This window comes from Nicotiana tomentosiformis, chromosome 2, assembly GCF_000390325.3.
Source record: "Nicotiana tomentosiformis chromosome 2, ASM39032v3, whole genome shotgun sequence".
Taxonomy (NCBI): Eukaryota; Viridiplantae; Streptophyta; class Magnoliopsida; order Solanales; family Solanaceae; genus Nicotiana; species Nicotiana tomentosiformis.
The window spans coordinates 55,245,902-55,258,852 of NC_090813.1; the positions used below are offsets into that span (position 1 = coordinate 55,245,902).

The 12,951-nt window shown below is 36.8% G+C and overlaps 2 protein-coding genes across 3 annotated transcripts; one reads left to right on the forward strand and one right to left on the reverse strand.

The window, feature by feature from the left end:
* The first annotated feature begins 4,242 nt into the window (after positions 1–4,242).
* Positions 4,243–8,591, forward strand: LOC104100285 (leucine--tRNA ligase, cytoplasmic-like). Of its 2 annotated transcripts, none has more exons than XM_018772140.3 (2): positions 4,243–4,397; positions 4,832–8,591. In XM_018772140.3, exon 2 carries the CDS (start codon positions 4,860–4,862, stop codon positions 8,100–8,102), a length of 3,243 nt encoding a protein of 1,080 aa, XP_018627656.1. In that variant the 5' UTR covers positions 4,243–4,397; positions 4,832–4,859; the 3' UTR covers positions 8,103–8,591. The 2 variants fall into 2 exon arrangements, with proteins under 2 accessions (XP_018627656.1, XP_018627657.1); XM_018772141.3 differs by lacking the exon at positions 4,243–4,397 and adding an exon at positions 4,448–4,564.
* Positions 8,592–9,970: 1,379 nt separating this feature from the next.
* Positions 9,971–11,385, reverse strand: LOC104100284 (transcription initiation factor TFIID subunit 8). Its single transcript, XM_009607492.4, has one exon. The coding sequence runs from the start codon at positions 11,110–11,112 to the stop codon at positions 10,327–10,329; it is 786 nt and encodes a 261-aa protein (XP_009605787.1). The 5' UTR covers positions 11,113–11,385; the 3' UTR covers positions 9,971–10,326.
* Positions 11,386–12,951: the final 1,566 nt, after the last annotated feature.

The window sequence follows — 12,951 nt, forward strand, 5'->3', positions numbered from 1 at the left end:
GTCCTTGACCCCACTCACGAATAGATGTGTGAGTTATAAACTTTTGGAAAACCTTTCGATGAGAACGCATAATGGGAAAGAAATTCGTAAAAGGAGTACAATTATTTTACGACTAATCATGAAGCCCGTCGAATCTCTACAATAGCAAGTATATCACTCTGCACAAGTCTAGTCTTAAGTCGTAATGTAAAATAAAGGAATTTAATAGGCAAGGTACATCTCAAATAGTACAGCTATATCATGGTGTGAACCTAAGTCTACCTAGACAATAACATAGATTTAGCTACGTACGGACTCTCGTCACCTCGTGCGTACGTAGCCCCCGCAACAAGTAGCACATATCACATACATCACTTAGGGGTAGTTTCCCCCTTACAGAGTTAGACAGGAGACTTACCTCGCTCTGAAGTTCCATAACCGGCTCCAGAGCCTCTCTAACACCTCAAATCGATGCCCGTTGATCCAAAGCTATTCAAACAAGGTTGAAACCAATCAAAATATACTCTAATACCCATAATTAATCAATTTAAACAATTTTTAACTCCGTTCGAAAAGTCGATAAAGTCAACTCTCAGGCCCACGTGCCCAGATTCTGAAAATTTTCGAAGATAAACCTGACCCATAACGTTACTAACTCAAATATATAATTTATTCTTAATTCCATTTCCAAAATCGTGGTCAAAATCCAAAATTATCAATTCTAGATTTTCTACCAAAATCCCACAATTTTTTTAAATTTTCCTCCTTAAATCCACATATAAACCTTACATTTAGCTCAAAACAAGTGAAAAATTACTTACCTTGTATTACATGATGAAAAATCCTCAAATCACCCAAGAACCGAGCTCCAAAATTCCCAAATGAAAATGACGAAATGACCAAGTTCGATCCCATTATGTTCTGCTCAGTTTCTTATTCTTCCTATGGTTCATCTTTTGAACACTCTCACTTTGTCTCTAGTCCGTACAGGTATGGGGATTCATATGGGTACAATTCTGACTCTGGTTGAGATGAAAACCTTATTATGATTGGAATGCAAGCGAAGTGAGACACCCACCTCAAGAGGAGAATGTTAGTTTAGAAGAGCTTATGTATAAGTTCATTAATAAGGTGGAAGAGAGGTTCACACATGATGTTGAAGCCTCTAACAACCTGACAATGCAAGTGGATCAACTAATAAGTACACTTTCAGAAAGATCATTGCATTGTGATGGTGAATACATGGAGGAGATACCCAGTGAGAATGAGCCTACCCGAAATGATGAACATCTATAGAGAGAGTTTTTCACTCTGCAAGAGGACTTTGTCTCAACTGAGATGATTGAAGATGAGGCTTTGGTTGATTGTGCATCAATAAAAGAAGAGTTCAAATCCCCTTCCTCCAATCCAGATTTATAATTTTTAATAGAAGAGAATGAGGAACAAATGGTCTTAGACATACCAGAAGAATACTCAGATGACCTTTTTTCTTCATTTTCTTATTCTAACCTTGATCATGTGGATTTTATTTTTGGGGATTTACAGGAATATGCATGGATTGATCTTGTGAATGAATGCAGAAACAAGTTGAGGACAATCATATAAGAACAATCCACCGCTCAAAATGAGGCCAAGAAAGAAAGAAAAGAGCGGGTCTTTCAAAAATTCCTAAAGGACTTTGGTCTGATGAGCTCCATAAAGAATCCTCAGGAGCGAAATTGAAAAATGCATTCAGAATTAGGGGCGGAGTTCACAAGTTCTCGGAAACGGAAAAAGTCCAGGGGAAATTTCTTTACCTCTTGCATTTTATTTGTGTCATGGGGACATGACACAATTTAAAGTGTGGGGTAGGGATGTATATATGTATAGAGTGCATAAATATTTATATGTGTTTTAGTAATTCATTTGATTGAAAATTTTTAAATTTTTTATTTTTTCCGACGATGGATGTCATTCGACAAGTTTCTTGAGGGATTAAGTCGAAGAAAAAAAATATACACACACACACACATATATATATATATATATATATATATATATATATATATATATATATATATATATATATATATATATTATTTTAGGTAGTATAATAATTCCCCCTTGATTTTTTTTTTGTGCCGCGGTTCTTTTTCAAGGATTTTGTTTGAACCGGGTGTAGTTAGTTTTTGGTTTTGTAGAATAGTAGGAAACCTTGTGCTATGATTTGAAATGAAAGCACTATATTTTGGCTCTATCAAGCGGGCCATTCACCTCGGCAATATAATAGATGTATCTATAGTGCGGAAATATTATGATGGATCGGGTCGTACGCCTCAGCATTTCTATAAAATACTATTATGAAATCGTGCGTAATAATTGATAAGAAGGCAGTATATCTGTGAGTTTTCCTGATTTGAATTATGGCGACCTATTTGGTGAGGTCCATTATATATACTCCGATTGAGGAGGTAACTATTAGCTAAGAGTTTGAGTTATTGCTGAGAGGAGAATTTTACCACGTATTTATAGTTGTTATTTCGTTTATTTTCTCTGACTCATATATGTTTACTTCTACTGTATCTGTCTTATTGGACTACTAGCAAGTGTTGATGTCGATCACTCGTCACTACTTCTCTGGGATTAGGCTAGATACTTACTGGGTACGCGTTGATTTACGTACTCATGCTACACTTGCTGTACTTTTGTGCAGGTACATATATGTCTGGTGGTCTTTTGGGCACAAAGGCGTGACTATTGCGGGGACTTTACCGTGAGCTGCATTTCATGTTACGATCCGCAACCTGCAGAGTCTCCATCAGAGTTATTTATATTTCTCCTACCTAACTTGTATTCCAGACAGGTGTTGTATTTTATTATCTTTCCTAGTTGATACTCATGCACTTGTGACACCGGATTTTGGGGGTTCCTACAGGTTGTTCATCATGATAGTTCGTGTAAATATTATCATTCACCCTGTAAATTCCATTTCAACCTATTTAATTAATAAAAATTATGATTTCAAATTATTAGAATGAGTAATTAAGTTGGTAAATCACCGTTGACTTGCCTGACGGCGTTGTTAGGCGCCATCACAGCCTTTAGCAGATTTTGGGTCGTAACAATATATATATATATATATATATATATATATATATATATATATATATATATATATATATCTTTAACTTCACATAGTAGTAGTATTATTTATATTAGTAAGAGGTAACTTAAATAAATAAGATGTTAGACATGTATTTTCAATATGTTACCTTTGATATTGTTGTAAAAAAAAATATTTACTAATATGAAGATTTAAGTAATTTAATTCAAAGTTCTAAAAAAAATTTAGTGTTAAAGAGTAAATAGTCTTTCTTTCTTTCTTTTTGTCCAAGGTTTTTTGTATTTTTTTTTGCAACTATAATATTGTCTAACTTGAATAAAATCATAAAATTTATTATTAAAAAATTTTGGGAACCTAAATCAAAGCTTTACTAGTTTCCTACTTGAGCCACATGTCCACCCTGATTTTCTCAATCAAATTTTATAAAGTCTCAATTAGATAAAATAACAATCAATGAATGTGTTATTTAATTACTAAATGTGAATGAAGTTGGTTGAATAACACGTTAATGGGACAGTGATCTATAAATACTTGTTGATAATTAATCAATACGGCTTAACGGAACTAGTGGCTTAAAACTAAAATATATTAAAAGACCCTGAAATTTCTTTTACAAAATCTATATAATATTGAGACAAAAAAAGTGTGAGAGAACAACGTATAATATGTGAGTTAGGCGCATATTATACAAAAATATAGTATTAAGTGAAATTGGTAAAAGGGTTGAGCCTATTATTGATCGTGTTTTGAACCTTACGATACTTGTCTCGGGAATTTCTTAGTTAATAAAAAAAATAAGACACAAAAGAACTTGCTTTTTAATGTATGGATCAATCAAATGTGACAAAAAGAAATAGCTAATTTTGAGAATGCAAATTTTTTTTTCCTTCAACAAGGCCATCATATTGATGGAGGAGTTGCAATTAGAAAGTAAAATAGTAAAAAATATGAAAAAGGAAAGAAAGAAAAATAGAATGATGAGAAGATAAATATATTATTTAATTTAGTAAGAGAAAAGTTTTATCCCGTTAACTCATTTAATCCTACTTCTACTAAATTTTTAAAAAATATATTAAAATTTAAAATATTTTATTAATAATTATATAAATATAAGTTGCATATATTATATTATATAATAATATAGCAGTACTTTATATTTTTGGGGCCTTGGACCTAAGGCAAAAGCTTCGCTGGCTTTACTCTACAGCCGCCCTTGATTGTTCACTGTGGCGTCTCATATACTGAGACGATATCAACTTCAGCCTAAGCAACTGTCATCGTATGTTGTATTCCCATTCAATTTAAGCAAATCAAGGTAAACCCCTTTTCCTTATTTGTCTTTATTTCTGTATTTTTCTCTCAATTCTTGAGTTAGTAACTGTGCTAATTTTATTGAATCAGATCGATCTATTGCTTTTCTTTCATTTTCTTCAAATACCCATCATTCTTATGTTGAAAACCGATCATAAAGTCTAGTCTTTGGTGGGTTCATTGATAAGTTACTTTTGTTTTCATTGTTTATTTTAGTATTTTTAAATAAGTATTTTGTACCCATCATTCTTATGCTGAAAACAAATTATAAAGCCTCAATCTTGGGTGGGTGCATTGATAAGTTACTTATATTTTTATTGTTTATTTCGGTTTTTTCAAATAAGTATTTCGCTTAGTTAGTTGGTTGAATAATTTTAAGCTGCAGCTTAGTTGCTCTGCTGATAGCGTTTTCTAATTATGTTCTTATGATTCTTTCAGATACTGTGGGTTTTCTGATAGAGAAGTGATGGCAGAAGAAGGTGGCAGAAGTTTTGCCCGAAGGAACCAATTGTTGGAGATAGAGAAACAGGTTCACAAGTGGTGGACAGAAGGTGATGTTTTCAGAGCTGAACCTAAAGAATTGCCTCCGAAAGTGGGTGAAAAGTTCTTTGGGAATTTCCCTTTTCCTTATATGAATGGATGTCTTCATTTGGGCCATGCTTTTTCATTTTCAAAGCTGGAGTTTGCAGCTGCATATCACAGATTGAGAGGTGCTTCTGTTCTTTTGCCTTTTGCCTTTCACTGCACTGGGATGCCCATAAAGGCATCTGCTGATAAGCTTTCAAGGGAGATATTGAGGTTTGGGAACCCACCCGTGTTTCCTGTTGTGAAGGAAGAGGAGAGTGTTGAAACAGAAGTGAAGGTTGAGACTGAAGGTAATCAGGCTATACCAGGTGGAAAATTTAAAGGAAAGAAGTCCAAGGCTGTTGCGAAGACTGGTGGTGATAAGTACCAATGGGAGATAATGAGGAGTTATGGTCTGTCCGACGAGGAAATTGCTAGGTTTACAGACCCATATTACTGGCTAACTTACTTTCCACCACTGGCTGTAGAGGATCTGAAGGAGTTCGGATTGGGTTGTGATTGGCGTCGCACTTTTATTACAACCAACATGAATCCATACTTTGATTCATTTGTACGGTGGCAAATGCGGAAGCTGAAAGCCTTGGGAAGGATTGTTAAAGATCTGAGGTACACCGTATATTCACCCCTAGATGGTCAGCCATGTGCTGACCATGACCGTGCTTCTGGTGAAGGAGTTATTCCTCAGGAATATACTCTTATCAAGATGGAAGTTCTCCCACCTTTTCCACCAAAGATGAGTGTTTTGGAGGGGAAGAAGGTATATCTCGCAGCAGCTACACTGAGACCAGAGACCATGTATGGGCAAACAAATGCTTGGGTCTTGCCAGAAGGAAAATACGGGGCATTTGAGATTAATGATACTGAGGTTTTTGTCTTAACTTATAAGGCAGCTCTTAATCTAGCCTATCAAAGGTTGTCTCTTATCCCTGAGAAGCCTTCTTGTTTGGTTGAATTGTCTGGTCAAGATATTATAGGGTTGCCCCTGAGGTCTCCCTTGGCATTTAATGGGATAATATACACTCTGCCCATGTTATCTGTTCTTACTGAAAAGGGTACTGGAATTGTAACTAGTGTTCCCAGTGATTCCCCAGATGATTATATGGCCCTCCATGATCTGAAGTCGAAGCCAGCTTTCAGGGCCAAATTTGGGGTGAAGGATGAGTGGGTCTTGCCGTTTGAGATAGTTCCGATTATCAACCATCCAGATTTTGGAGATAGATCAGCTGAGAGAATTTGCATTGAGAAAAAAATCAAGAGCCAGAATGAGAGAGATAAGCTTGATGAGGCAAAGAAAATAATTTACAAGGGCGGGTTTTATGAGGGAATCATGATTGTTGGAGAATTTGCTGGTATGAAAGTCCAAGAAGCGAAAGGTCTGATCAGGAGCAACCTTTTGGAGATGAATCAAGCTGTAGTATATAGTGAACCTGAGAAAAAGGTCATGTCGAGATCTGGGGATGAGTGTGTTGTGGCTTTGACTGATCAGTGGTATCTCACTTATGGAGAATCAGAATGGAGGAAGGCTGCAGAGGAGTGTTTGGCCAGTATGAATCTCTATTCTGATGAGACACGTCATGGCTTTGAGCACACTCTCAGCTGGCTTAATCAGTGGGCTTGCTCTCGCAGTTTTGGGCTTGGGACTCGTATTCCTTGGGATGAGGAATTCTTAGTTGAGTCCTTGTCTGATTCCACTATTTATATGGCATATTACACTGTGGCACATTTCTTGCAGAAAGGGGACATGTATGGTACTGACCATTCTTCAGTGAAACCAGAGCAGCTGATAGATGAGATCTGGGAATTCTTGTTCTGTGATGGGCCTTTTCCCGAAAATTCTTCCCTATCTTCTTCTCTTCTCAAGGAGATGAAGAAGGAGTTTGAGTACTGGTATCCATTCGATCTCAGAGTTTCTGGCAAGGATCTTCTTCAGAATCATCTTACCTTTTGCATCTATAACCACACCGCCATCTTCCCTGAGCACCACTGGCCACGTGGTTTCAGATGCAATGGGCATATAATGCTGAACTCTGAGAAGATGTCCAAGTCTACTGGAAATTTCCGAACACTCCGGCAGGCAATTGAAGAATTTTCTGCTGATGCCACACGCTTTGCTCTTGCAGATGCGGGTGATGGGATGGACGATGCTAACTTCGTCTTTGAAACAGCTAATGCTGCTATCTTACGTCTCACAAAAGAAATAGCATGGATGCAGGAGGTTCTTGCTGCAGAGTCATCTTTAAGAAGCCGGCCACCATCCACATATGCGGACCACGTTTTTGCTAATGAAATAAATATTGCAGTCAGGACTACAGAGAAGAACTATAGTGAATACATGTTCCGTGAAGCTCTGAAAACTGGTTTTTATGATCTTCAGGCTGCCAGAGATGAGTACAGGCTTTCCTGTGGTTCAGGAAGCATGAACCGGAATTTGCTGTGGCGATTTATGGATGTTCAAACAAGACTTATTGCTCCGATCTGCCCACACTATGCTGAATATTCCTGGAGAGAGCTTTTGAAGAAGGATGGTTATGTCATAAAAGCTGGGTGGCCAGAGGCTGATTTGCCAGATCTTACCCTTAAGAAGGCCAACATTTATTTGCAAGACACGATTGTCTCGATGAGGAAGCTACTTCAGAAGCAGGTTTCTGGTTCAAAGAAAGGAAATGTTAATCTGAATAGCCAAAACAAACCTACTGTGGGCCTGATATATGTGGACGAGCAGTATCGTGGGTGGAAAAAGGAATGTTTGGAGATTCTGCAGAGGAAATTTGATACGTCAACTGGCTCCTTTGCACCTGACAAAGAAATCCTCACCGAATTGCAGAAGAGTGATATTGCGCAACAAGGCAATTTCAAACAAATACAAAAGCTCTGTATGCCTTTCTTGAGGTTCAAGAAAGACGAAGTTGTGGTTGTTGGGGTTCAAGCATTGGGCTTGAGGCTTCCTTTTGGTGAGATTGAAGTCCTTGAGAAGAACTCGGACTTGATCAAGAGACAGCTTGGTCTTGAGAGATTGGAGATCTTATCAATGGCAGATGATGCCCTGGAGAGAGCAGGGCCTCATGCTGCAGTTGTGAGGCAGAATCCTCCATCACCAGGGGATCCTACTGCAATCTTTCTCTGAGTACATTTTTGCAGCATAAGTTATGAACAGGGCTTGTTTGAGACCTAGGTGATGCGATACTTTTCTCATTCTAGGTCATTTTTGTCCCAGCATTCTGCCTACATGCTATTATTTGCTGAAGTTTTCTGCTGAATTTTCCGATCCAAACTAGTGGTTTATTTGTTTCATCGTGAATATGGAGCAGCTGCAATAATATCTTCACAATAGTACTCATTGACTAGATTTGACACTTCGGATGAAGCCAAGGCATCTTCAGAGTTTTGGATTCTACAATGTTTCCAAGTTATATCTGCTTTTAATCGTTTCTGCTTGTAGCTTAATTGTCTTTTGATGCTGTATACCGTGTCCAAGTATGATTGTAGTTTTAGGGAATTTCAGATTGCAAGGCCTTTATTTACTCGGATCAAATTTGTAATTGCTAGTCCCCTTTTTTTGAGAAATTCTGTATGTCCCATTTCTTTCTTCCAATGGAACTTTCACTTTAGCAAATCTGTTTCATTACTCAAGTGAATGAGTTAATATAAAAGTATATGGTGTTTGCTAACTTTGTGTTCCTTTAGAATCCTTTTGAAAATTGTGAGGAAGTAATTAGCATTCAGGGTTAAGGTGAATGAGAAGTTATATTGATGTGATGATTTATTCTACTATATATGTTATTGGCGAACAATGAATTTATTGAAAATAGGTTGCAAAAAAGTGGATAAAAGCTCTTCCTCAAGAGTTGGTACTTACAAGAATGAACAAAAGCAGTCCTGTAATTAACTATACGAGTGGCAGGTTTCATTACTTAACCGAATAGAAAACATGAGCTATAGGAATTGTCTACTGAAAATGAAAAACCAGCATCATTTTACTAAGGCCTGAAGTTGATCTCTTTATTCAAGACTTGAAAGAGTGAACCTGTTGCTGGTCAGGATGCTGCCCTGGTTCTATGTCACACCACGGAACTAGATTATCAGGTATGTCTTCTGATCTGCAGTTTTTCAATTTGCAGGTAATTACCTCCTATGTGGGCCTTTTGGTTTGTCTGTATATCTTCCATGAACTTGGGAGGTTCAGTACATATCAACTTCAAAGTCCACAAGGCGCTGCTGAAGAATGAATATGTCCTCCAAGGATACTTGCGTTGGCTAGAGACAAGACAACAACCTATCTTTGATAAATGTGATCCATTTTATACTGACAAGATGCTTGAATCACTTAGTATGTCTTAGCTGTGTGCTAAATTTCCTTTTAATTTCTCTTTTGGTAATACGTTCCCTTCTATTGTCTATACTCTATACAAAGATGAGGAGTATTCGAGATCCTGTGAACAGTTCTTGAATTCAGAAGTCTACCATTTTTCGATTATTTCAGCTTTCTGCAGGCGAGTAGTAGTGAAAGTACATGATTTATTGGGGAAGTAAACAAAATGAGCCTTGTTTGAGATCCCGACAACAACTATTTTTGCACTAAGCTTGTAGTTCCCTTGTTTTGCTGAGATTGTGCTTTGATCAAAATTTCGTGTTCAATTTTCTTTTCGTTTAGTTAAAAATGGTCAGGAAGGTCTTTAGTGGAAATGGGATAATCTAGGTGGTGTTGATGGTTGCAGTCTTAACAGATGGAGGATGAACTTCATCTATCTTTCATTTCATAATCAAATTCCTTTACCTTTACGAAGCTGATAATATGCTTTACTATAATGTTTGCTCCTTTCAACCAAGGGTAATTTATGCTGAGGACGAGGCCAAGTTAACCCTTCAGTACAGCTACTGAAAGCGCATGCCTTCATTTTACCCAATTAAAATACATTATTAATTGGGAAAAACATAACTGTGCATTTACAAATTTTACAAGTATTACTTAATTAAGTAAACTCACTCCATTCAGATAAAAAAAGAAGTACGTAACATCTTTCCACTGAAAATCTGAATTGAGTTTCCATTTGTTACGTTACTTAGTGAATCTTATGAGCACCTTAATAATAATTAGAAATAGAGACAGTCCCGTGTATCATGGCTGCAGGGAAGATGGTCCAATGTAGCGAACAGCCCAAATAAAAAGCTTTTTTTTTTAAATCACGACCAACACGTCAAGGGTTCAATTCCTGCTAACTTCAAACCAAAAAAGTACTTAGCTACATTGTGTGCAGATCTTCAAATTCTACCGCTTCTTCTTTCTAATATATCATTAGCTCATCTCTTCGCAATGCTTCCAGCTTCATCGTCCTATTTTTTCCACTGTATTACAAACTCTTCTTTTGATTTTGTTCCTGACAAATCCAACTCTCACATAAAACCCTCTTCCCTATTCCGCCCCTTCTATACACCCCTACAACTCCCCCACCATTCCCAATCTTAAACCTCACTTTCCCTCTCTTCAATGGCAATTCAATTCCTTTCCTCTCCCATTCCATATCTTTCTTCTCCAATTTCATTTCCCTCTCCATTTCCTCATTTTTACCACAAAATCCCCAAATTTCCTTTCTTTTGCCTCCCCTCTCCTCCTCCTTCTCAATCACCGGCATTATGGGTAGCCATTTCGGAATATGCTTCCCCTCCCCTCCAATGTACTCATTGTTATCTACATTCCGCAAACCTTTTCCTCTCCCTATTGAAAGTACTTTCCTTGGCAACGGTTTTGCAAATGGAATTTCCTCCGAATACTTAGAAAAACTAACGAGATTCTTCACTGCGCCGGAGTTCAGTAAACTTCCAGTAGCTCTCCACGCTTCGGCGAATCCAATGACGGAGCTCAGCTCGTCCACGGCGGCGACGGTATCGACGAGTTGTGACTGCGTGCGGCCTGCGGAGTTTGCTGTGTCGGCAGCGGACTTAGCGATTGATCTCAAGTACCTGGCCGCGACGTCGGTTAGGGTTCGGAGAGCGGGAGCTTCCGCCGCCGTGAATCCGATTGAATCGCAGATCTGCGCCACTGCTATTCTGGTTAAGGTGAAGGCGTAGTCGGATTCGGTTGAAGCAGTGGACGGAAGAGGAATCGCCGCCGAAAGACGGTTGCGGTTTGATCTCATAGTGGCGGATGAGGGGAGGCGGGTGGGCGGCTTTTCTTCGAGTGTCGTAAGAACAAAACCCTAGATGCTCATTGGTGGAAAGTTCTAGAGGCAGAGTGGGGGATCGAACCCGTGCCTTTATGATTTGTGCGTATATAATCTGAAAACCAGTGCGCTAAAGGAATCTAGCAGTACAAGTTATATATATTTCATTATTAAATAACCAAAACAGAAGTTAAAATGCTTACCCTTGTATGTACCATAATATTAAATTTATCATGTGAAAAAATAAAATAAAAAAAAAAATATATATATATATATATATATATATGTGTGTGTACTTGATTATTCGTAATGAAATGATAAAAGATATTTGTAAAAAGAAAATATAGTATGTCTTTGTTGATTAAGTATAAATGCCATGTTAAACTAATTGAATTCTTTTGTTACCATTAACTTTACAAGCCTGTGAACTGATAAAAAATGTTTAAAATCTCATTTATAATTTAAGTGGAAAAGGTATCATCCCAAGAGATTTCTCTAACAAGTTGGAACAAAAGGATATATGGGAGAATTTACATAGGCTTTGTTTATTTTTTATTACTATGATTATCATTAAAATGTCTGAATCTTAATTAGTATACATCTGATTAATAAGCTATTATGTTTAGATGTGAACGACGACTAGTTAAAATTATTTTCTTTCTTAGCATGTGAAAATGTATAAACCCTTATTCCAAATTAATCAATGTACAATTTAAATAATCTAATAATAATGAATATTATATCTTTAAAATATTAGAGAAAGTATTCATTTACATAGTGTATTGTGCAATTTTGCTCAATGTTTCCGGAAAACAGAGCTATAGCCTACTCAGCAAAAAGAAGGGGCTCGAGGAGAACAGTGATCAACTATTCTCAATTTCAACACTATACTATACGGCTATACCTATGAAAATTTAGGATTTGCTGCCTTTCAAGAGGCCATGCTTTAATTTGATAAGAAGTTAAATTTAAAATAAACAGGCTAACGATGAGCAAATATCTTAAACCTTACTGGTTTCTCCTAATATTCGTTTTCTTGTGGTGTTGTGATTTTGTTTGTCCTTAAGTAATACAATACATTGCTATAAGAGGATTTCAAAATATCTTTTTACCACCAAATTAAAAGTTTTAGAGAGACATATGTGAAGACTAAAAAAAAGAGTAAAATCAAGATAATTTAACATTCATAAGCACAAGCACAAATGCTAGGTCCAGCAAGTTGAGCTGCACAAGTAGCTCCAGTTCCACCTCCTATTATATGCTTGCAAGCAGCCAAGCAGTCTGGTTCTGGGTCATCATTCTTGCAAAATATCTCATTCAACACTTTGAAGCATGTTTTGCCTTCAACTCGTCCTACTTTCACTACATTTTCATCAACTGCATGTCATTAAAAACATAAAAGAATGTAATTAATCAAATTAAATATTAATGGAAACGGGCTCTTATCATCGAGAATAAACTAAATTCTCCAAAATTCATAAACGAGCAATGACAAATTTTAGTGCTCAAATAATATCGCACAACTAAAAATCTTGAAATAAAAGAAAAAGACAAGTGTATATTACCAAGGACGAGGGAAACCAACACAAGAACACAATACAGGGATGCTAAAGACTTTGCCATCTTTTGGTTACTGAATTCGCTAATGTTTACAACTTTATAGCATGTGTTAGCGCGGTGTATAGAGATAATCTGATTGAGTTAGATCTCGTTGACAAGAATTTAATTGAGGTTTTGTTACGAATGTTAGAGAAAATATTGTATTTATTACATCCATATCTTGCATTCAGTAAATGGTCAATCGTCAACTCGAGA

Bases quoted from the DNA above. Each gene is read 5' to 3' on its own strand.
- LOC104100285 (XM_018772140.3), top strand. From the start codon at position 4,860: ATGGCAGAAGAAGGTGGCAGAAGTTTTGCCCGAAGGAACCAATTGTTG.
- LOC104100284 (XM_009607492.4), bottom strand. From the start codon at position 11,112: ATGAGATCAAACCGCAACCGTCTTTCGGCGGCGATTCCTCTTCCGTCC.